Here is a 26366-nt window from a genome sequence, read left to right as displayed (position 1 = left end):
CGAAAGTCATATCGGGATAAACGAAGAAGCGTTTTAAAGAGCGAACTTCCACGTTTCCAATGGTATTTCGTTCGTTAATCGAAAATTATTATCTTCGGAATTAGAGCGGTTTAAATTTTTCCTAATTTTAATAGAATTAGGATTATTACTTTTAATAGAATTGTTGTACAACATTTTGTATTCAATATCGAGTTATTTTATCATAGCCAAAGATTCAAGGCAAAGATGAATTATTAATCCATTTGAAAAGTTCAATTACCTCTGGATCGTTGTAATTAGAGATATATTAGGATATATTACAAGCATCCTATGTATAGTCATCGTTTCCAACAAGCTCACGTAAATCCTATTTATGCTAATTATAGTTGTAATATTCTTGAACGTATTTGCTAGATTATCTTAACTAATTTTCGCAGATTCAGCATATCAGACGAGTCTCCTAATCATTAAATTCCATCTATCGAGAACATCTACCGTAGATAATTAGAAATTCAAATTAAGACGAAGATAGAAATTGGCTAATTTTTACCAATAAAAGACAGAAAAATATTTTGCAACAAAGAAAATAAAAAATTTAAAATACTCCCAATATGTTACGCACATCTTTTACAATTTTCTTACAAACAATATTCTTTCCAGAAGAATATTTTCAAAAAATTATTCACCCACAAAAATTGCCCAATTTCTCTCATTATTCTTCATCGATCAACGGTCAAAATCTCGAATTGTTTGGGAACAATTATCAAAATCAATCATCTTTGTTAGAAGCAAAAACAGATCTGAAGGAAGGATCGAAAACAATCTTTTTTTCCCACGTTGAATCATCATTACGTAAACGGAACATTTATTTTGTCCTGAACCGAAACGCATCTCTTCTTACACACACGACACACATACGTACGCGCATGTGTGCGGTGCGGTTGTCCATCACGGGAGATGTCTCTGTCTCCCTCCGCTCCGGAGGAATTCAATCGAAAGTCCATTAAGGTCACACGGCAACTTGTTGTGGCTCGACTGTGCACCGGTGCCATTGTCAAAGCTAAGCCCGTTATACTATATATCCGACAACGTGAGCCAACGCCTAACCAGTATCCTCTATGGTATATCGGACGTTTATCGGAAACGATCCGCAACAACCGCCGGAATAATCTGTGATCCCGGATTTGTTGCATGTGCAACAATCGAAATTTCGTTGTTCAATATCATTCTCTCTGCACGGGTCTAGATAATACTTGGTGGACTAGGAATCATTGATATTTCATTGGTCATCATTAATTATTTATTATCTCAGAATTGGATCGTTTTGTGTTAACGCAAAAGTTAGAAAAAATTGCTTTTTTAATATAATGGAATTATACTTCTTCTTTCGTCATTGTTCTTCTTGTTGTTTCGCTTTTTTTTTTTTTAATTTTCATGGTCAGCCTCGTTTAAATAATGTCAGTTTGAAACAGGGTGAAGTATTCCTCATCGTCGAGAAAAAAAATTGTTAGAATTAAGATAATATGTACTGTCGAATTCATTCCAAGTTTGTAATTGTAACGAGATGTATAGAATTTCTCGAGTCGGGAACAATGGAGCGACATCTACGTAGATAGGGTTGTTCTTCCGTGGTACACAAAAGAAACTCTTAACTTCGATGAAAATCGTAATTTACAAAACGAATCTCGTCCAAAACAATCAACGTCATTGTTAATTGAGAGTAGAAAAAAATTGGCGATAAAAGAGAAAGAATTAATTTCAGTTATATCGTAATAACCCCGTTGATGTTAGATGTTGAAGACGTTGATCGATATTGCTCGTTTAACAATGATGATTTTTATTCATTAATTGTTTATATATAATTTTTATCTCTTCGTAGTTTTTCCAGATGAAATATTCTTACACGTTCTTAAAAAATTTTTATTTAAAACTAAAAATTTTTGAATCGTATATTTTGTATTTTAACAATATTCTACATTGACTTATTCACATTTTTTGATATATTTATTATAATATAATTGTTACAATAGAATAATCAACAATTTCAAAATCCAATTAATTCCGGTTAATAAATGGTTATTATGTCAATTATATTAAATGTTTAATTAAATCAAGTAATTTTAATCAACAAAATTAACTATCCAATCGTTAAATCAGCAATATAGATTCGTTACGATTGATTTCATTCATGGAATTCTCGTATGATAATTTTTCAATTTTCTCTTCTATAAAAAAAAACTCGTCTCAAGAGGAGATAACTCGGACGATTCCTTTCCATTCTTACTTATCGTTTTAAGCTGATTAATTCGACTCATTCCATCGAGATATAACAATCTTGCGTGATTCCCATAGATTTTACAGACGAAGCAATTCGTCTAATTTGAGGATACGAAATTGGCGATGAGCCACACAGACACGGTGCAACAAGTTTTCTTATTCTGAATTGATGAACAGTGGATCTAGTGCTAATTCCATCGAGGATTAACAGGTGGCGTCTAGGATTGTGTGAATGGTATTTGTTTGAATAATGCAACCGACACGTCGTGACTGATTACCGAATACTAAAACTCGAAGTTAGTTTGTGCGAATAATTCATTTATTTACATAGACTTTGATAATAAATTTAGTGTTGCGTATCAGAGGAAACGTTTCGTTGTAGGAATTGCTTCGAGTTGAAATTTGGATTTATTCCAATCTTTGCAAGCTTCAAAAAGTATCTCGATCTTCGATTATATTTTTTTTTATTTTAGAAACATTAGGACTATTTTTTATTTTTTTCTTTTACAATTCGAAAAGTATATTTAAAGCAATCTTCTCGACAAAGGAATCACGATTCCTGTTAATTATTCTCGATCCTTCAAGCTATGATTAAAAGCATTCGCAGGTATTGTCGTCTTCCTTTTCCAAAAGCAATATCCTGGCCAAGGATCAAAATGAAAGGTGAAAATAGAATTTCTACCCCCCTGCGTCATCCCACTTATTCATTTCGACGCGCCTGTTTCGCAAACATCTCCTGTTTCCTCCGAAATTTATTCAAGTATTCGCGCGTTCAATTGCTTTGTCGTCGTCCTCGGTCAAAATAAACTCGCAGGAGAAGGAAACTCTTTCAAATTCTTTGTTATTATTTACCTCTGAGAATTCAGACCTCTCGCCGGCCAAACTCTCTAACGTCGTTCGCATATATACACATTCTTTTCACCGTCACGCTTCCACTAACGCTTCTATATCGAAACCGACACACAGTTCACTCTCGTCTATTCGCTCTTCGATCTACGACCACGATTTCATTCATCTCGAAATACTCGAAATATTTCACCTCTCCTCCTTCCTCGAATTCGCCTTTATTCCGCAACAACAGCGAGCGCTACTCGTCGTCCCGCTTATTATGCAATTCCTTCAGCGAGTAAGCACGTGATCGTTCTTTTAGCAATAAAGGAAAGAAAAAAAGAGAGAGAGAGAGAGAGAGAAAGAGCGACTGCCTTCACACAAGCGTTGCAATGCCGGAAAGTTGTGATCTGAAAGTATTGGAAACCGCTTACGCTTTCATGACGATTGCCAGAATAAGTTCATTTAGCCTATGATTATTAACAACCCCGTTTTCAACCCTCGAAAACAGGGAGGGACCGGGCTATTGCATTGCTCTCCTCTCGGTTCCTCCCTCATCCTTCCACGATTTCCTTGTTGTATCGCTATGATAATCGCGGGCTGAATCGCCGCCGCTTCTGGACGACCATGATGAACTACGACTACGGCTACTGATGATGATGATGTTGATGACACGTTTCACGATGACGACAACTCTCGAGACAGTTGTCCTGCCGCACCACCGTCCTTCGGCGGCCTCTGCTGGAACGCCTGCTAATACAACACCCCTCTCTGCGATCGAGAAAAATTGAACGAAATTTGTATTTGATTTAAAAATTCAAGAAGGATCCAGCTTTTCACCGAAGTTTTTTCACGTGGTAGCTTCGAGTGGATTCGACCCTCGAGAAGGAGAGATAGAGAGAGAAAGAGAAAGAGAGGGTCGGGGGGAGGAGCGAGAGGTTGTCGAAGGACGATCAGATGACGAAGGACATTGTCTTCTTTTCAGCACGACGTTTTCAGTCGACCCGGACACGCACATAGACAGCCTCGAGCAGGCCGAACAGATCGTCCTTGAGGGTACAAGCAAGTGGTCCTGCAAGATCGCCATCACAGGTGACACGATACTGATACCTTTAGAGAGTTTAAGAGTTTTATACTCCACCTAAAGGAGGCCACCCACGGGGACCGTTGCCGTGAACGGCGCGGTTTCTCTGTGTAAAAAAAAAAAAAAAAAATATGTGACACACACGTGACACGCGCTTTTTTTCGGGGTACACTTGGTGAGGGTGGTGGGAAGGGTTTGGGTTTGGAGTTCGAGCGATCGGATGCTCAGAGAGAGAGAGAGAGAGAGAGAGTTTTTTGTTTTCTTTATAATTTCGTTGCCCTCTTTCTTTTTCGAATTTTTCTATTCTTTTTTTTGTTAAAGTAAATAGAAAAAGAAGTTTTGTTTAGAAAACGCACGGTGAGATCTTTTGGAACAGAAATCTCTGGTCATTTTATTTTCGAAGAATTAATGCTCAAGTTATCTTTGATGCGTTTTCGAAAATATTTTGAATATAATTATCGAAGTATCGATCTTCTAGAAAAATAATATACGAGATGAAATAGAGATGTAGCTTATTAGGAAATTATTTATTAAGTTATAAACAATTTAAATTACGATCTATGATATATATATAAACAATCTGAACCAACATCAATTTTTCTATTCTCTAGAATCAATGTTCCAATGAAATTCTTATATTAAGAAGAATCATAAATTGATTTCAAATACTAATTTTTATACTAATCGTAAAATTCATCGTGATTATGGTGAATTATTAATTAAAAATCAATTTGTACAATCCATCGTACGAGCTGTCGATTCTTCAAGCCAAACTCTCTCGCCAATGAAAGGGGAAGCAATCCCGAAAGCATCCGATCGACGAACGGGATTTTTCCATCTTTTTCAAAAAATATGGCACAAACAATCACGTTTTTTACGTCGGAGAAATCCGAACGTCTTTTTTGCGCACGAATTTCGATCGGATCAACCGCAGCTCGACTCGATCGATCGATCGATCGATCGTCTCGATTTTACTTTTACGACTTCGATATCTCGTCTCGTGTTAACTCCGCTCGATTCAAGAGGGGGGAGAAGTTGGAGAAACTAAAGGGCCGCTCGAAGCAATTTGCAAACTTTCGAGATCGATGAGACATCGGACGATATTGGTCGCGTAATTCCGCCCGACAACTTTAGACACTTCGCGATTGTTTTCGCCCTCCCCCCTCTCCCGTCTCCTTTGTTCGCCGTGAACATCGTGGCATCGCTCGTAGAATAGAACTGGCTGACGTAAGAATCTTTAGGGACAATTTTCGAAGTTTATTGTTTCGAATCCGGACGGGGGGAGGAAGTATTCTTTTTCCGCGACTTGAATTTTAAATCGAGCGTAAAAAAGTTCGAGAAGAAACTGTAGGAAACTAAAGGAGTATTATGATATATTTTGATAGAGATAGAATTGAAAAATCAACTTTTTTAAAGATCATTCTATTTTTTTTACGTTGATATAAAATGTAACCTTGTTGTATAATAGTTTGTTTCGGTATAAGTTTAAATATTTTGCATAAATATTTTATTACTATTCAATTAATTAAAGGAAACGAAGCAGAAATTACAATAAACGTATCAATTTCCATTCTGGAATATTAATTAAAATTTATTCCATGATAAATTATATTCCGCGTTATTAATTTCTTCGCGTATAGTATGAATCGAAAATATGTGATTAATGTGAATTCGAAATATTTTTTTTTTGTTGATAAATTTTTAAAAAATTTTTAATTTGCACACCTTTTTTCGAAGGTGCGACGAAAGCACGATATGACGAAAGTATCGAACTCAAAGAGGGAAAATTAAAAAAATTGGAAAGCTATAACGAAGTTTATTTTCCTCCGTCTCTAAAAGAGGCGGGAAAAAGAATAAATGGAGGAGAATAAGCAAACGCTAACGGGTCTGTCACGGGTCCGCGTTTGAACACATTTCGATTATCGTAGAAAAAGGCGTATCAAAAAGGATCGACGCGATGAAAATAAATAATTTTATTTTCTCAAACTCGAAAACGAAGCAATTGACGGGAGAACGAAAAGAAAATAATGGTGAATGATTGAATTGAAGAAATGCAAGAAAAAGAAGATAAATTTGCGTCGAAATATGGTAAAATATTTCCTTCAGTGTAAAGGAATGCTCTTAGAATAGAATTAAGCAAAAGCTTTAATAAAATTTAATATATCTCGGTGAATTAATGTCGGATTGTGATTCGATTATATTTTCTTAAAAATAATATAAAATATTCTCTCCATTATTTACATACAATATTTAAATATTTAATTCTTGCAATATACCAGAAATATGTACAAAAATTGCAATGATACAACTAAGTTTGTAACATTTTAAGGCAACCAGACATTTCTAAAAATCCCTATATACACAATAATTTTTCAAACAATTTTTTATTTAAAAACAATTAACACTTTCTCAATGTTCTCAATTTTTCTCAACTTTTCTCTTAACACGTTGTTGATTTCGGTTACGACAGAAAACGAAGAAACGGGAAACGAATCGCTGGTTCGATCAGCATCGATTAAACGAACGATTTCCCCCACAATATTCGTAAATCGTGGAACGGAAAAAAAAAAAAAAAGGAAGTGGAGAAAAGAAAGGAAAGGAAAGGAAAGATCGCAGGCGGCGGTGCAAAAGTCCAGACATGGTGTGGTACAGAGGAGAGAGGAGGGTGGCGAGGGTGCAAGGCCCGCTTCGAAACGATCGATAGTTCAACGTACAGGGAAGTGCAGCAGCGGGTGCAGCGCACACGTGCAATCCTTGCGGCCTATTCACCTGTGTGTGCAATTCGTGTATCTACTCGCGCAGCCACCTCGGCCGCCGCCGCCGCCCTATCCGTTATTTTCTTCCGTCGTTCCTTCGCAAAATCTCTGGATGGATTCTTACTACTCTGAATTCGGTTAATTGGACGGGTGTTTTCTTTTTTTCTCTTTTTTTTTTTCCTTTTTTCGTGCGAAGAAGAATCGATCGAGAATAAGATTTCGAATTTTTAAGTTCTGAATATCTGAATCTTATTATCTCTGGATCTGGACCAAAAATATGAAAGAGGAAGAGGAGAATATTCGATGAAAAATTCATTTGTGGAACGATATTTTGTTTAATGTTGTGGATAGCTTTGCAGAGAAGAAGAGGCATAATGGACAAGGGTTTTTTTTTTGTAAATTATTCCTCTTCTCCGATTGAAAAGGTAGAAATAATTGTGACTGAATAATCGCCATTCGTGTAATATAGGATATGTTTCCGCAATTGGATGCATCTTGGAATATTGATAGGCAGGCAGAAACTGGTGGCTCATATTGATCTTCGAGCAGGTGGAAACACGACAACGTGCAATGTAGCACAGATTCTAAACTCGTAAATCGTATTTCTACGTATTAATTAAATCGTCTTGAGACGAATGTAACGTTTCTACGAGGGAGAATACGAATAATCTCGTTACATGGAAGAAGAAATATAATAGTAGGTAATCCGAGAAGAAACATGATTCGCCAAATTACACGTATTACGCATTTATCTGTTGAAATGTCTATCTCGAACATTAAAAGTAATTTTAAAAACTTCAAATAAAAGAATCAAATTAAAATTTTTGCGCATTGAGCATTAATAAATTCGAGACAGAAGATGAAAAAAGCTTCGATGTTCCTCCAAGTAACAAAAATTTTAAAGATTAAAGAAGAAGAAGATAAAATTTCAAAGTCTGTTTTCCACAGTTGCCTGCAGAATTTCTGATATTGCTAATTCGATTTCTCGAGCGTGTTGGCTCGAGAAGATCTCTGCCTCGAAACAAGAAATATAAAACGAAAACGATGTTCTTGTTTCTCGCTGAATCCTGCAGATTCGTCGATAAACGAAGAAAACGAAGTGAAGAAGCGGGTAAATTCGGGAGAGAAATCGAAGCCGCGCCTTGGAATCAAATAGACGGGGAATAGAAGGAAGCAAAGAAGAAGGAGTGAATTGGAAAAACACGATGCGGGAAGATTTACTTTTTCCAAAGATCCCGATTCGCGATAAGTTCCAACTTCTTTCAACGAGATCAAAGCGGCGCTAGCATAGAAATTTAACAAGATGGCGGAGAAATTTAACAAGTCGATCGAATTTCTTATTTGATTGCTCCTTTTTTTTTTTTTATCTCTCGAGCATTTTTTTATTATGCTCACCATTTACGATGGAATTTTTCCCTTCTTAATATCTTTGCTCTGTGGAACATCCACATTGAATTTCCTTCTCTATTTTCGCTTTTGGGATTAAGAGAAAAAGGAATACGAGTTTTTGTTGAGGAAAATAGCGGGCTTTTTTTTTAAAAAAAATCTTGTGGAAGAGTAATGAAAGGATGGGTTGGTCTTGGTTCTGGTGGTTGAGGATCTTCGAAGCTTTTACCAACGTAACGCGTTGATTTTTAAACAATTTTCTGCCCTTGGGATAAATGGATAGAGTGAACATAAAAGATGAATCGTTAGTCTTTCGTGTTAAATTTAAAACTTGGTAGAAATTTTTGCCATGATTTTATTATGATGCATTTCATTCTCAATCAAAAATATTCGTTCAAGATTAAATACACGTATATATCCAGGAATATATTGTGAGAAGAAATTATCAAACAGAGGAAGAAAATTAAGATATTTAAAAAAATAGTTCAAGAATCGCGATGTTTAAATAGTAATTTTTGTTCAATTTCAAATATGAGCAGAAATTATTAATTTGGCAAAAATTAAAATTAAAAGAAACGGAAATAGAAGGAAATTCTAGAAGCAAAAATGGTTGAATTGGAAGGAAGATAAGCGTTTTCTAAAAAAAATGACTTCAACAGACTTCCTCGAGGATTTAAAAATGTAAAAGAAGCAAAGTGGTGGACGGTGAGCAAGAAACAACTTTCTTTCTGATTCTTTCGATTCGTTCGATCGAGGAAAAGTTAAATAAAAAAAAAGAAAAAAAAAGTTGGAAAACGTTGAACGATAAGCGGGAAAGAAAGAAAGAAAGAAAGGCATTACGATTTATAAAAGTCTGGGAAAAATCTGGTAAATTAAAAAATTCTCCTCAAGATATTCTCTTCTCTTCGTTGGAAAAATTAAGAAAGAAAAAAAACTAAAGATTGGGGCATTGAGAAGAAGAAGAAGAAGAAGACGAGTCGAATAAGCATAAAATTCTTCCGTGAAGAAGAAATCTTCCTTGGGGCAATGTTAATTGCCGGTTTCTACAGAGTTGAACAAAGATCTTTGGATCGATCTTCGGAACGAATTGAATTGATTTTATGGCCACCGCACCTTCAAAGGGAGAAATTCATTCTGACCAGTTTCTCGATTAAACGCTTCCAACCTTAACCACTCGTTTGAACAATGAGAAAAAGAGAAATGGTGATCTTTTAATATTTGAATCACGATTCCCATTCGAATATTAAAATAACATTCAAATTACATAATTTTTCCTTAACAGCTTTGATGAAAAAATATAATATAATCCTAATTTTAAAAAAAGCAACTGGACATTCTACCCCTCTTCCTCGTTTCTATACACGAAACAACCGATTTGATTATAAATAGAAAAAATATCCTTTCGTCTCCTCTCATCGTAATTAATTAACTGATTAAAACGACAACACGATTGAGGGAGAAGGAAAGTTTGATGAGAATTGTGAAAAATTGTGTCGCAAATAAGGAAAGGGATGCGAGCATCGTCTCGTCTTAGGCATCTGAACCGATTACGGCAATTAAAACGTTTCCGAGCGGGGCGGAAGACGACGAGGAAGAACGCGAGGAAGAGAAACGAAACCGGCCACGATCATTAGAGTAATTGCTGCCTCGTCACGAAGCGGGTCAACAGTTTTCCCTTCTTTCTGCGGGGTGTGCTTCACGCGCCGCCGGACAGCCAAAACTCAGGATGGTCCCCGTCGACGCGAACTTTCGGACTCGCGTGAGAATTGCGAGCACTTTCAACATGGCCGAATCCGGAGGAAAAACTTTCTCCTCGGTTATATCTGGGTGTAATTAGGTGAAGGGAATGGAAAAAAGATGATCCCGTCAAGCGTTATATTATTCGAAGGAAGATCCTCCAGTTCCAGATCCGTAAGAAATTTCGAACAGATGAAATCTTCTTTTAAGTTTAAAGTTTCTCGTCTGCTCGATCCTTTGTTTGAATTAATGATGCAAGAGGAGGAAAGGAAGTGTGGAAATCGAACGTGATCCCATAAGAGGATCCTTGGATAAATATTTAAGTTCAATGTGACGGGTTTGAAATAAGGTTTATATAAATACTTTTCTATACGACGCTTCGAATCGGACGGAACAATGCATTGGATCGAGTCGCTCGAATTATTTCCACCTTGGCCAATTCCAAGCAATTCGTAGCAATTGGTGCATGATTCTTTCGCAATTGGACGCTGGCCAAATTAATATTGGATAACTTAAACGCGGGAGTGGTTGGGTAAGGTTGTTGCAGAAACTCGATGGACTCGTCTCGAACTTTGGACGGATTAACTTCAATGACGTGATCGTGATTCTTCAAATCATTGTAAGGAATATTTCTAAACGTTTCGCTTTTTTAATAGGTAGATATATTAATTGGTATTCTTCGTTTCTTTCTAAGCTTTTGAGCTGATATCTGATCAACAGAAGTCGATCGATCTTCACGTTTAACGTTTTGATGTGAATTTTTTTGAACGCTTCAAAGCGAAGCGTTTAATCTCCGCGATATTCAATTAGAAGGAAACGTTCAAAGGCGTACACGGTATCAATAGTATTTGGATACGTGTGTCGTCCCTCTAATGAACATGTTTCGAGCATCCGTCCGGCAAATTATTTGCCCTCTGTCAAAATCTCGTAATTATGCATCTGTAATGGAGAGATTTGTATTCAAAATTAATATTTACGATATTTATAAAAAGATTTTCAAAATAAAGAAATACTTGACCGCGAGATGAAACGAGAGAAAATGAAAAAGAAAGAAGGATGAGGAGAGACTCGAAAACGGAGAGGAGAAAGGAAATTGGAAGAACAATAGGGACGAAACAGGAACAAAATGAGGAAAAAGTGATGGTACGTCAAGTTTCTGAGACGGAAAAATGGTAAAGAAGAAGCGGGTAAAAAAGTTCCTCATCCTCGACGAATCATTATTTTGCAACGCAAACTCTCTAATTTAGATAAAAGCAATTTGTCTTTCCGTCCGATACAAACTCGCAAGAGAAGGCAGGAATATATCTATTTTTTTTTTTAATTAAATTCTTCGCGCAACATCTTCTTCTGTGATGAGAAAAAAATATTGGAAAACTAGTTTCAGACAATTCGTCGTATTTCAAGTTGAAAAATTATTGGTAAACGTGATATCCTTTCTTATTCTGCCTCCAACAATTTTTTCCCGATCTAATTAACATAGAGAATCGTATCCAATATTAAAAATTAAAAAATTCACTTTCCCTTTTATTCAATATTACGTTCAAAAATTCATCTTTTCACGAATATGAAATCGGACAATCGTTGATAATCACGTTTAATTATGTTTCGTTCCCTTTGAATTATTTATTAGTAGAGTACCAGGAAAAATGTTAAGCTCTTCTGAAAAATATTTCCACGCGAATTTCGTTTTCAAACGAAAGTTTCTTATTATTTGATCGAAACTAAATGGCAAATTTGGAATAAGAAGCATCCCGCATCGAGGGAGACTGTCCACCAGAGGAAAAAAAAAAGAGCATCTGGGAGAATAATCGAAGGTAACACTCGGTGTTATTTTCCGTTTCCGCCCCAATAATTAAATCTCTGTTCGCTCAGTGGGCATAAATTAAAATTAAACTGGGGGAATCGCAGCTGACCCGCATCACGACAGAATTCGAAGGAAAAAGAAATGTGTGGAATGAAAGCGAGAAACGGATAAGGGAAAAGGAAGAGATGCAAAATAAATATCGTATCAATGAAGGTTGAAACGTAAATCAATTATTGGTTACGAGTTAGTTTTATTAAAAATAACATTTAGAAACCGTAAAGTCGAAGTTTGTTTGTCGCGAGGAAAACATGTTCGATTCGTTGCCAAATATTCGAATGGGTCACCAACGAATTAAACATCGAGCAAGTTATTCGAGCAAGTTACTCCGTTTGTCTTTAGACTTCCTGCTCGTGTAAATACACATCTATGTATACGAGAATAGAGTACACGAAACGAGATGTTGTAAGTTATTAGATTGGAAATATTGTTTAAAGAACGTAAAATTTTATGCGAATATCCTTCTCGTTTGTTAATCAAAAAAAAATATTAAAATTAATTATAAAAAATAATTTGACAAAAAAATTTTCGTAGATCACAACGATGAAGGATTTGATAAAACTTATACATTTTTCGTTTTTGGAATTGGGAAATTGTTACATCTGTATATTCAAATTATTATATCTTGTCTTTTTCTTTTTTTAATTTTTAAACTATTAAAGCAAGTGAATAGAAAATTAATAAACATAAATTTATCAAGTTTTTCTCTTGCGATCTACGTGCGAAATATATCACAGTAAATTTACAAACGAAGAATTTAATTATTTAGATCTTTTTTCTCGTAGAAATCAGAAATATCTGATGGATAAAAATATCTTTTGCGGCTGATCCGATGCTACTCTTTTTTTACTTTTTCTCAAATTCTACTCTCTTTAAAAAAAAATTTAAAAAATATATATATACATTTTTTAAAAACATCTAAAAATTCGACGAACGAACTGAGAATCATTTTCATCCAAGACTGAACACGATCAGTTATTCATTGTATAATCTCATCCGATATCGTGCAAAATTAGTACCCCCGATATTTTCAATAGTGAAATAGAGACTATCAGTATCTATTCTTTCTTCCTCTTCCATCTAGAATTTAGAATACGAAGCTCGATTTATATTATTCTTCCTCTCTATTACTTTCTACTTGAAAATTAACATGGAGGAGCATCGATCATATTTTGAGTCAGATTGTACGCGTTAAAAACAGAAGAAGAAAGATTTTGTAAGATTATCGAAAAAAATATTTCCAAATATAATAATATATATTTTTTTTTTCGTTAATACAACATATTGATTTCAAATATTCGTATAAATTAATATTAATGATGTAGCTTTTGTACGCATCTTTCTAAAATTTCATTTAATATTGGGACCTGACTTTATCATCATCTCAGGATAGGTTTTATTGACCATCAATTAATCGGCTGGCTAATTGAAAGTTTGATTGACCAGGTTACAGCATCAGTTATATCATTTCGATTTGCTTCTAATCTACATTTGAAGATCTCTCTTGATTATTAATGAATCAAATCAATCGATTATTCTTTCCTTCAATTTTGACGAGTACTATCTGATTTAAAATTCAATTGGTGTTAAAGGGACGATAAAAATCGTGTTACAAAAATGGTATATTTTCGCGCGAATGATGATCGAAATTTTTTCACGAGAAATTTGAATATTCATCGAGTATTCCTCGTTTCATTAATTTATTAAATTATTCGTTTTTATTAATTTTAATAAGTTTAGTTTTGCTTATTAAATTTAAAAAAAAAAAAATTTGAAAATTCCATAAACTTTCAAACAGAACTTTTAAAAAACGAATAAATCCGACGATTAATCTTAATCAAAATTTTAATCGATTACGAAACATGTTTGTATAATTGCACGTTATTTTGTCAAAACGATATGATCACAATTAGATCCGTTCCAATTCGATCGAATTTTCTTCTCTTTTCTTCTCTGAAAGAAAAAAAAAGAAAAATCAAATCTCGAAATTTTGACCTACTTTCGCGCGATTCCATTTTGTACCACAAGCTTTACGTTTGTCTTCCATGCGATTACCCAGTAGTAGCCATTTATAGACTACTTTTCGCTCCCCGTAGAATATTGATTTAGAAAAGGACGTTCTCTCCTTAGGCTACCCTCGGTGGTTAGGTCGTGATCACACGAGCGTTAAAAAAAAAAAAAAAGAGAAAAAAAAGATGGACGTTATGACGTAAGTTACGATTTCGTAGCAATGACGTTGGATAATTAATTCGATCAAGCCTCGCCTCAGTGTTTTATTTATCAACGCGTTATTAGATGCTTGCTTCGTTCCATCTTTATTCGTCGACAAGTATAAATACATTCATTGGCCAATTTGCCAAAAGTATTCATTATACGCTGACTAACGTGTTATTGGAAGTTAAGAAACGTGTTTACCTCGATTATAATACGAATGAAACTTCTCATACGAAACTCTTGCGTGATTCCATGTTGTTTATATTCGAAACACAAATTCAAAATATGAAGAGATCGATCAGGATTTTTAAATCTTGTTTTTTCGATTATTTTCTTCGATTAAAGGCTCGATGATGATGAGAAAATAATCGGTTGTTAAATTAAGCCTCTCTCAAATTGATTCAAAGATCTCGTTTACGAGAATCGTAACAGTGTCGCGTAAATGGTAGAGCGTTATTACTGCGAAATCGGAACGGCGTAATCGTCCTTTCCATCCAGACTTGATGGAAAAGGGTCATGGGAAAATTATAACGATCCATACACACTGGGACGACCAATAATCATCGTGGAGCTTCATAAAATTCTCATCGATAGATGATCGATCACGATCACGATTAATTTCTCACGATTATACTATACTGCGTACAAATTTCTATTCATGTGTACATTAACACAGTTCACTTCGACATCACGCGGATACCGTCACAAATTATGCACAAAATAACTTTTACACACATTTTAAATTACTTCTTTCTTAATTATCTTGAAAAAAATGAGCCGTCAAGATATAAAATTAACGCAAAAAAGGAAAGAATATTAAAAACCTCAACTCTTTAGATATTTCAAAAGGCCAGCAGGACACTCGAACTATTTCTCGAGCTGTAATAAAGAGAGGCTATATATATATCACGTTACATTTATATATATATACACATACACGATATTTCGAACATATATATTCGATCGCGAACGGTACACGTACAAACACACACACACGCACAAGCACTCGCGCACAGATTCCGTCGACATCCATTGGAAGTGGATTTGAGCGTGGCCACGACTCGAAGATTTAACGGTACGAGATCGTCGAGGACGGGCAAGCATCGGCGATCGTCCCCCGCTGCAATAAAGCGAATTCAACGAGTTAGTAGCATGGGCATGTGTGTCTGTCTGTCTGTCCGAATCGCAGCACGTCGAAACCTTGTGATATGATATATATATATATATGTGTGTGTTCCCGTACGTGTATATCACCGTGTGTACGTATATTTATATATTTTTAATAAAATGAATATATAAATGTATATTTTTTAAAATTAGTATATGTATATGTACACATACACTTCTCCTGTTTTCTTTAATCTTAAGAATCCGCTTCGAAGTTTGTTGATTCGAATTTTTAATAAAGATATAAAAATATTGGATATATTTAATAGTGGAACTTCGGAGTGGATCGTCGATATTTGTTCAATGTACATCCTTACACGATTCACGCCGAGCTTTTGCACGCTGCCAAGAAATCGTGAGTTTTCGATGGTTGTTACATTGTTAGATGTGCATGAGGCTATCGGTATGAAAATCGTTTGAAAATATTAAATCGATTATTAATTATATCTGCCCCTTGTAACTTTTTTTTTTATAATTAATAATATTAGTGAATCGATGACTATAAATTATATTTAATTTAGTCAACAAAGTCATTATTTGCAAGAGTTACAAGATTTCACTAATAATATTAATCTAATTGTTTCAACAAAACATTAAAATAATATATTTTTTTTATTTTCGATCTTAAACAATTTTCTTGTACTTTGTACATTTTTCGAGACTTTTGTCCCCTTTCTATTACAAGATGATAAATCAAATATGAATATATGAAAGATGAGGAAAGTTCTACTCGAGATAAAATCTATGTTTAAGCAGTAAATTTGTAAATTCTATGAATGGTAATTCACGAAAAGATGTTACCGTGTTAACGTTTAATTAATTTTCATGCAGAAGAAGAGTAAGAAAAGGTAAACGTTACGACTCGAGAGAGGCAAATGTCAATTCCGGTTACCTGTTACTTCTAAGGAGAGAAACGGAAGAAAAAACGTAGAAAAGATGTAAAGAACAAATGAGATTAAATTCTCCCACGAGAAGTATTTACAAAAATCTCGCATAGTCATGGGAAAGTAGACATTTTGTAGCGGGCAAATTTCCGGGACGCAGGATGAATTCTTGAAAAGCTTTTCAAATATTCCTCTCGGCTCAACATTTTTTTTTTTTAAATCACGGAAGTATATATTTACCTCCTCTTGTTAAATTACACGCGAGGAGCAAATGAATGTTAAATGTTTATTGTTAAATAGGAATTAAATACGATAAATAGAGAGGAATATATATTTAACCAATTTTCCACCCCATGTTTTTTCAGAAACATTTTAAACATTTTCTATTTACCATAAATTAATAACGAATTAAGCATCGTGTTGTAAATCCCTTGAAAGTTGTCACGATTGGAAGAATTAAAATTTAATGAAATTCGTGTTAAAGAATTCCAATTTTACATTGAATACATATCTCGAAAATAATTTCATCACTGAGTGCAAGTTCTTGCATTCAAGATATATAAAAATGATCCTCCGATTGCCTCCAACGTGACGTTCAATCGTTCGTCAAATAAAATTCCAGATAGAGTTGCCAACTCGAAAGTTTTATTGCATCTACGAAAGATACGTATGGGCCATCCTTTTTTTGGAAACTGACGGTATATCCAACCTAACCCTCCTGTTCACGATTAATCGTGAAGGCTTTAAAGGCGAATTGAACCGATATAACGTAGATCGTAATAGCGCGATCCTTTCTAAGAACATAATCCTCTTTCTTATCTTCTCTTGATTTTATTGCTCTTTCAATGCCTGTTCGGTGATCCGCCATTTTTCCAACGTTAATGGAACGAAATTTGAATGGTTGGATCGTGCGAATTTTCTAACTTGGGAAAAATATCGAGAACAAGTAAAAATAAAAATTGTACGAACTTGGTTTATTTGTTATTTTACTTTTCGTTTGGACGAAAATCATATTTTCCATATAATTCTATTCTTCTATTGTAATTCAATGAATGATATTCGTGGCAATAATTTAGGAGCAAAAGGATTACATAAAATATATTAATTTAGAAAAATCAAGATTTCTTTCGTTTCTTTAGACAAGTAACAGGTAACACTTGTTATAAAAATAAATAAATAAATTATCTAAAAGTAATGAATATATAACAGATGAATATTTCTGTCAGGTAAGTAATCAAAAAAAAAAAAAAAACTTGGGGATCAAATTAGGCGAAAATAATTGGAGCACGTGTCGGGATAGGCAAACGGTGCGAGACAAATCGTTCTAATCATCGATTTTGCGTAACTTTCACAGTGATCTGCGCCCAAGGATTGATTGCGAAAGACAAGAGCGGCACATCTGATCCGTACGTGACGGTCCAAGTCGGCAAAGTGAAGAAACGTACGAGGACCATGCCGAGGGAATTGAATCCTGTTTGGCACGAGAAGTTCTACTTGTGAGTCGTTATCTCATTAGTTTCACCTGATATCGTAAAAAAAAACGAAATATAATTATACTAAAATCCATATTCTTTAAAAAAAAAAAATTGTCTACAAGCTTTTCCTCCAAATCAATTTTATTCAAAATACGACTAATATATAATTAATATAATATTTTTCTAAAGAAACAATTCCCAAAAAAGAGAAAATACAATTCATACTCCGAAATTATTTATATAACATTTAAATCGGAATTCGAACGCTTGAATTCAATTTCCTTGAATCGAACAATTGCAATGAAAACCTCTGAAACCTCTCGCGTTTACAGCGAGTGCCATAACTCGTCCGACCGGATAAAAGTGAGAGTGTGGGACGAGGACAACGATTTGAAGTCGAAGCTGCGGCAGAAACTGACGAGGGAGAGCGACGATTTCCTCGGTCAAACGATCATCGAGGTGAGGACGCTGAGCGGGGAGATGGACGTGTGGTACAACCTTGAGAAGAGGACGGACAAGAGCGCGGTTTCGGGGGCGATCAGGCTGCACATCAGCGTGGAGATCAAAGGCGAGGAGAAGGTCGCTCCTTACCACGTGCAGTACACATGCCTGCACGAGAATCTGTTTCACAGTTTGTGCGAGAAGAACGATGGTGTGGTCGCGTTGCCCCAGGCGAAGGGTGATGACGCCTGGAAGGTGTACTTCGATCCACCAGGAGAAGAGCTCGTGGACGAGTTCGCGATGAGATACGGCATCGAGAGCATTTACCAAGCAATGACGTGAGTCCTGCTTATTTGACAGTTCAAATTCTTTTTGGGAATTTTGTATCAACAGTCCAATCCCTCTAGCTGTCACTTTGATCAAGATCTCCTCCTTCTCCTCCTCCTCTTTGAGCGGCGTTCTTTTTAATGAACGTTTAATGTATTATTTCATGTGACCTTTTTCGATGATCTTTTTTTGGACATTTCTCTTCCAAGTGCAACCTTCCACTTATTCTTTATCGACGGTATCTAGGCAGAGAATTATTTTTTATTATTTAACGAAGAGGATATCCATGACTTTTAAATTTTGAGGCGAGTAATGTATTATGTGTAAAAGAATAAACTTCGAAAATAAAAATTTAAATTGGGTCACTAGCCTCCCCTTGGGACATCACAAGTTTTAAAATATCGTTGATAATTTTATTAAGTACTTGCATTTTATTTTTTTTTTTTTTTTTAGAGTTCATATAAATTAGAATATCAGTGAAGTTATTATTTTTATAATTTAAATAGCACGTAGGAGTTCTATCAATATTCCATCAATATTCACAGATGTCTCGTATTTTTTCAATCGTTTTTCACAGACATTTTCACTGCCTCTCCACGAAGTACCTGTGCCCAGGTGTGCCAGCGGTGATGTCCACCCTGTTGGCGAACATAAACGCGTACTATGCCCACACAAGCGCGAGTTCCGCCGTTTCGGCCAGTGATAGATTCGCCGCCAGCAATTTTGGGGTGAGTTTTCGCAAAAAAAAAAAGAAAGAAAAAAAAATAAAGATTGGTTCTCATTTCTAAACTGCAGATGTTATATTTATATTTATATTTTCATCGTGATCGTAGAAATGGAATCTAAACAAAGATTTAATGTATTCTGTAAATATCATGATTAGATTATTTTAATATTTCTAAATATTTTTATATAAGTATATTATATATACTTTTGTACATAAGTTTTTTGGACTTTTGTAAACAGATAAGTATCTCACAAATGCACATCCATCATATTACAAGTTTGATAAAAAGAGGATGAAAATACCGTGATTGAGAAATATCTCTTTCTATATTGTTATCCAAAGATAGACAGATATACTCGTGGCTCCATCAATTTCGTGGTGAAATCCTTCGATTAAATTATTCCTTATCCGCTTCTTCCACATCCATTTCACAGTTATCATAGCTGAAAATTGATAGTACGATCTGGTCTAATTAAAATTTTAATTAGGATTTTTTTCTTATTTTTATTATGTTACATTGCAGGAATCTTGTTAAATGTTTCAATATATAATGGAAATTATTAATCAAATAAGTTCTATGAAGCAAAATATCCTCCTATTTATTAAATATCATAAATAATCTTTATATGTTTGAGTATAAATATGCAGTATAAATTAATTTAAAACGATGAAAGAGAAAATAGAATTATAAAAGAATAAACTGAATGAAATAAATCAGATAAATTGTTAAACAGAATTATGATGTACAAAAAAGTGATATCGTTGTAAATAAACTTGTTGCTTTTTTCAACTACGCTGGTGTTGATATGTGATTTAAAGAGAGAAAATTTTTCGAGGAAACTAGAATTTTCGACTATGCAAATCCCGGAATTACAGATTCCATCGTTCGTCACAGAGACTCATTCCAGTAAAACAATGTAAATTTTTTCAAAAAAGTTGCCGGAGGAAAAACGATCGTTCCTGTTTTCAAGTTGAATTATGTATGATTCTATCTTTCCAAGTAGACACATACGATCCAATAACTTTATCTCGCGGAAACTTTAACAAAAAGATAACTGATACTAACGAAAACAAGTCGAAGAAAATATATTATGAAACAAACAAAACTTGTGAAGTTGTAACGATCAATGAAAAGATAGATAAAACATTATATAATGAAAAAAAGTAATTAAAAATCTTCAAAATTATTTATATAAAAGAGAGAAGAGAATTCTTTCCTTCATTTTGATTATTTTATCTATTTTCTGCATATATTATTTTTCATTTATCTACATTAATAAATGTAGGAAATAAATAAAGAATAAAATGTATTCGATATCGTCGATTTATTGAAGTTACTACTTAATTTTCATTGTTTAGCAAATTATTTATAATCTGAGAATCACGTGTTTCTTTTTTTCCTTTTGATTGTTCGTTTTTCTTCTTGAATACTTTATTCTACTAGTATATCCAGAAATAAATCACAATAAAGATTTTGAAAAAAATTCGAAATTTTGTATTTACTTTTTAATATATTACATAATCTATCAGACCAGATATAATCTATCAAAATCAATTTTTTATTTCCAAATATTAACGAATAAACAAAAAGGAATTAATACCGGTTTACAAACATCGATACAAGAGATTATCTATTGAGATAACACTATTATTCTTACTTCATGAACATTTGTTATCTCATGAAAAAAAAAAAGAATTGTTTCGCTATCGAAAATGATCGAACAAAAAAGAGATATGATAACTTAGAGCTCAAGAATCTCATTAATCCTGCAACTTCGTTTCAACTATACACACACTTTATCAACTTGCAACAACCTATCGTAGCAAGTCCAATCTATCATACGGATCCATACTTCGTCCTATTTCCCCAACTCTCTCTCTCTCTTGCTCCAGAGGGATCAAATCTTGCACATTCTCCCGCGAGATAAGCGTAAAGATAACTTTTGGGATTGGATAAATGATCTCGGGCGAAACGGAGACGACGGACCGTTCCTCCGATCGGCGGCCATTCCTTATTTATGGAAACTCGATACAAAATACATTTCCTTCCCTCACGGTCCATTTCTTCACCATTGCAGAAAGAGAAGTTCGTGAAATTATTGGATCAGCTGCACAACTCCCTTCGAATCGATCTCTCGATGTATCGGAATAACTTCCCTGCCTCGAGCCAGGAGAAGCTGATGGACCTGAAGAGTACGGTCGACCTTCTCACGAGCATCACATTCTTCCGTATGAAAGTTTTGGAATTGTCCAGCCCGCCCAGGGCGAGCACCGTGGTCAAGGATTGCGTGAAGGCGTGCCTTCGATCGACCTACCAGTTCCTCTTCGAGAATTGCTACGACATCTACAACAGGGAATTCCAAGTTGATCCGAACGAGGCGAAGAGGGACGCCGAGGATCACGGCCCTCGTTTGGAATCGTTGGACTTCTGGCACAAATTGATCGCGCTGATCGTTTCGGTGATCGAGGAGGATAAAAACAGCTACGCACCCGTCCTCAACCAATTCCCCCAGGAATTGAACATCGGTCAATTGTCGGCGGCCACCATGTGGTCCTTGTTCGCGGTTGACATGAAATACGCGTTGGAGGAGCACGAGCAGCACAGATTGTGCAAATCTTCGGCCTACATGAACCTCCACTTCAAGGTCAAATGGTTGCATACCAATTACGTGAAGGATGTGCCGCCTTACAAAGGCGCCGTGCCCGAGTACCCTGCGTGGTTCGAGCCGTTTGTGATGCAATGGTTAAACGAGAACGATGACGTCTCACTGGAATATCTCCATGGTGCCTTCAACAGAGACAAGAAGGACGGAGTAAGCGTTTCTTTTCTTTTCTTTCTTTCTTTCTAATTCGTTTTTCGATTATCTTTCATTTTGTTTTAATTGTAGAATAGAATATCTGTCGTTTACAATATTGTATGTAAAATTGTTCACAGTTCCAAAAGAGCAGCGAACACGCGCTGTTCAGTGTATCCGTCGTCGACGTCTTCACACAATTAACCCAGTGTTTCGACGTAGTCTCCAAACTGGAGTGTCCAGATCCGGAAATCTGGAAGAGGTATATGAAGAGGTTTGCAAAGACCATTGTGAAAGTATTGGTTGCATACGCGGATATCGTGAAGAAGGAATTCCCAAGTCATTTGAAGGAGGAAAGAATCGTGTGTACTTTCGATAATTAAATTTAAGCTTGATTAAACATTTGTAACAAATTTTACCCTTTTTTTTTTCTTCCTCAGGCTTGCATTCTCATGAACAACATTCAACAATTGAGAGTACAATTAGAAAAGATGTTCGAATCGATGGGCGGGGAGAAATTAGAAGAGGATGCGGCGAACATTCTGAAAGAACTTCAACAACAATTGAACGGAGCACTCGACGATCTTGCTATGCTGTTTGCAAAGAGTTTGGAACCAAGGATAACAGCTTCCGTGAAAGAATTAGGAGATCTGTTGTTAGCTATTAAAGGTAGCGGGCAAGTGCAACCTGCTCAAAGAAACAACGTCGCCGTCGAAGCTGACGAAGTATTGCGTCCCCTCATGGATCTTCTCGACGGAAGTCTGTCGTTGTACGCTGAATCTTGCGAAAAGACTGTGCTCAAGAGGTTGTTGAAAGAATTATGGAAGATCGTCATGAGGATTCTGGAGAAAACGGTGGTGCTACCACCTATGTCGGACAAGAGTGTACAATTCTATTTCTTGATATATTTATTCTAAAAATTTTAATCGAGTTAGAAAGATAAATATATTGTTGCGTTCATTTTACAGATGATGTTCAAGAATCTGACGGATAACGCGAAGAATCTAGCCGCGAATGCTAAGATAGAAGACATGTCGAAATTGTTTAAGAATCACATGGCCGGCAAACCGGATGTGAAGAACGCACTGAGTGGTGTAATGGTGTGTCATTTTGTACATCATTGTGTACAATTTAGTAACTAATATATTTTAAAAAATATATATAGATTATTGTATCGATGAGAATTAGATATTCTAGATATCATTGAAAATTTTCATTATAAATACATTATTTTTACAGGATATCTCGAAGGAAGTGGAAAAAAATCTTTCGCCGAAACAGTGTGCAGTCCTCGAGGTTGCCCTCGACACCATTAAACTGTATTTCCACGCAGGTGGCAATGGTTTGAAGAAGACATTCTTAGAGAAATCACCGGAATTGCAAAGCTTGCGATATGCCTTGAGTCTGTATACGCAAACGACAGACACACTCATCAAGACTTTTGTCACATCTCAGGGCAATCAAGGTAATTTCGCCTTTAAACGGTAACAACTCGTTAAATATCTTCATTTAAACATTTTCATCAGCTATAAGGTAAAATCATGCAATTATGTTGAAAATCAAAATTATATACGCAGTCATAATTTTATTTATCTTTTGTTTATCAACGATAGTATATCAAAACTGACACAAAATTTTATTCATTTTAAGTAATGAAGGAAAAAATATCAAAGTAAAATAATATCAAAGAAATCATTATATTTTTTCACTTGAGATGATAAAAAAAAAAACATATTTCACATAAAAAAAACTAACACAATTTTCCAGCACAATACCAATCATCACACATAACAATTAACAAAATTTCAATCAAATTGCGAATCTAAATTTATTAATTAGAATTAAATTTTATAAAACAAATGAGTGACTCTCCAAGAAATTGATTTTCGCTTTATTGCAATACAAGTTGTTTGTATCTATCTATATCGCGAATTTCTAAAATTCTATTAAATTTATCATCAAATTATTCATCAATATCTAATAAAAACTTGGCGCAATCAAATTTCCATTAACCGCATAGCATTTAAGATCAAATTGAATGAAAGCAAAAGAAAGTAAATCGTTCTACAACACACGCTTCTTTTACATTTATCATAATCCGTGCACACACACGTACACCGCGACATTTTTTGGAAAAATCGTCGTCGACGTACGAAATACAACCGACGTAACCGAAATTATCGCGACAGTGCCACTGAACAATACGTCAAAGCTACGTCAGCGTCAGCGTTCGATGAGCAGCGAAAGAGGTGGTGGCGACGAAGGGGAAGGAGCCGAGGGTATGGAAAGCCTCGAGGAACCCCTTCGCCAGAGCAAGCCCTCTCTTCGTCGAGAGAGTCGACAAGGTATCGGAGAGCACTAGCCATCTTAGAGCAGAAGGGAATTCTTCGCTGACTTCCGGCCACTTTCGAACCTAGGCGCTCGTTTTAGGACGTAGTGGACTGTTTGTGATTTGCATTGTGCACCGAGCTGTCTTCTCGGGATTAATTAGGAATTTTCTCAATCAAATTTAGAATTTATATTGTAAACATGACCCTTTCGGTATTATGTTACTGTGTATGAAATTGAATTATGAAAAATTATAAAGGCGTAAATAATACAATCAGTAATATAGATTCTCGTTGAATAGCAAATTTATCATTAAATAGAATTGAAATCAAAAACGTCCTGAAGACTTCTCGGTGATCGATAGTTGTATTAGGTAGTGCTGCTGCTGCTGTCACTACTACCGCTGTTGCTGCTACTACCGAAAACCTTACAAAACATCGACAGTAGAAAATGGCCACCTTCGGATCTGAAAGCCATAGTTTCTCTTTAGTGAATGCCATCCTTCAAGTTGAGATCATAGGTCATTAAGAAGGTTATTAATTGCTAGTGAAACTTCGAACTTCCATAATCTAATAATTCATGAGTTCATGAAGATTTAAATCCTGTAATCTTGGGAAGCCCACTTGAAACTTCATAACTTTGGACCCAGAATTTGAGATTTCGAATGATCAATGTACCACTTATCTTCTATGACCGCGAACAATATGACATTTGCATGATCTATCACTGTTTTTACAAGGTACTCATCTCGATGGCAATGTCCACTTGACTAGTAATCTACTCTAATATACTTATATTTTCTGGTACAATTGTGTACATATGATATACATTACATACACATATTCAAAAGTTTATTTTTTATTTAATTTTTATTTTTTTTTTTATTTAATTTTCTCAATAAATGACAGATTACATTTTAGAATTACACTTTATGTATACTTACACAATAATAATATAAATTTGTGAATATATACTCTATATATCACACTTACTCCAGAGGTTGCCATTTTCTAACATTGTTTTTTACACTAAGCATTCTTTTAATCATTTTTTTTTTTAAGCTTTGACAAATGTACACCTATAGATTTTCTTTTTTACAGTCAATTCACCATATCATCTTCCAGTTAAATTATTTTTTTCTAAGAAGTATATAACAAATAAACCAATAATTCTATAATTTTTTTTTTTTTGTATATCCATACGATTGATAAATTAATTATTAATCGTAAAATGCATAATCCAGTAAAAACAATGAGATATAAGATTTTTACAATTAAATTTTGTAATTTTTACAATTAAATTGCTACAAGTTAATCTTTGCTCATAAAATAATAATGAAGCCGATTAGCAAATTAGTGAATTTATTATTGTATAAAGATCTTGTAAATTTTATATGCTTGTGATTATTCATGCGTCTTTAACAACACAGCAACGTCGTCTTCTTTGATGAATTGATTCAAAGATAAATTCCATGCATATGATTAGAGCATGTAATCTGCTCTAGAATTAGATATTATTCATATATAGTATTTTAGCATTCAATTTCAAGTCTCGAATAGAGCCTCAGCAAGGCTCTTTTTTTTTCTCTCGTAGTGACAAGAATTTTGAATTTGTATATGAAATCTAACTTGTTCTTAATAAAGTTCCAGATACTGCTGGCACAGAGGAAGGCTCAGTTGGAGAAGTCAGTATTCAAGTGGATCTTTTCACACATCCTGGAACTGGCGAACAAAAAGTTACCGTCAAAGGTAACTTCATCGTATATTTCATCCAAATTTTTATTATTATTACCACATTTTATTATTATAAAATATCTGCAATCACAATAATCTATCTTATATTGAAAATTTCAAACGTAAAATTTCATAGAATATTATCTAATAAATTATACTTTTTAGTTGTCGCTGCAAACGATTTGAAATGGCAATTAGCTACAGGAATGTTCAGGCCATATGTTGAAGTAAACTTGATCGGACCTCATCTAACTGGAAAGAAGAGGAAACAATCAACAAAATCAAAGACCAATAATTGGTCACCACAATTCAATGAGAGCTTCGACTTGTGAGTATTCAAATATAAATGCCTAAATATTATAAGTTA

The 26366-nt window shown here is 34.7% G+C and overlaps 1 protein-coding gene across 10 annotated transcripts in view; it reads left to right on the top strand.

Moving 5' to 3' along the window:
* LOC100577517 overlaps positions 1–26366 on the top strand; it is a 193184-nt gene that overhangs the window by 160052 nt on the left and 6766 nt on the right. For 4 of the 10 annotated variants that reach the window (XR_003304871.1, XM_026441305.1, XM_026441306.1 and 1 more), the window contains 11 exons: positions 17528–17669; positions 17981–18427; positions 18994–19144; positions 21222–21956; positions 22079–22300; positions 22379–22822; positions 22907–23038; positions 23178–23403; positions 24128–24283; positions 25910–26014; positions 26165–26327. Coding sequence is in view for 9 of the 10 variants with exons in the window: in XM_026441305.1 (XP_026297090.1) it covers positions 17528–17669; positions 17981–18427; positions 18994–19144; positions 21222–21956; positions 22079–22300; positions 22379–22822; positions 22907–23038; positions 23178–23403; positions 24128–24283; positions 25910–26014; positions 26165–26327 (2923 nt within the window). In the remaining variant the exon portion in view is untranslated. Of the gene's footprint in view, positions 1–4069; positions 4177–17527; positions 17670–17980; positions 18428–18993; positions 19145–21221; positions 21957–22078; positions 22301–22378; positions 22823–22906; positions 23039–23177; positions 23404–24127; positions 24284–25909; positions 26015–26164; positions 26328–26366 lie in introns of all 10 variants that reach the window. The other 6 variants (XM_026441308.1, XM_026441307.1, XM_026441303.1 and 3 more) reach the window with 3 other exon arrangements.

Source organism: Apis mellifera, linkage group LG6 (assembly GCF_003254395.2).
Source record: "Apis mellifera strain DH4 linkage group LG6, Amel_HAv3.1, whole genome shotgun sequence".
NCBI lineage: Eukaryota > Metazoa > Arthropoda > Insecta > Hymenoptera > Apidae > Apis > Apis mellifera.
This window is presented reverse-complemented; position numbering and strand designations above follow the sequence as displayed.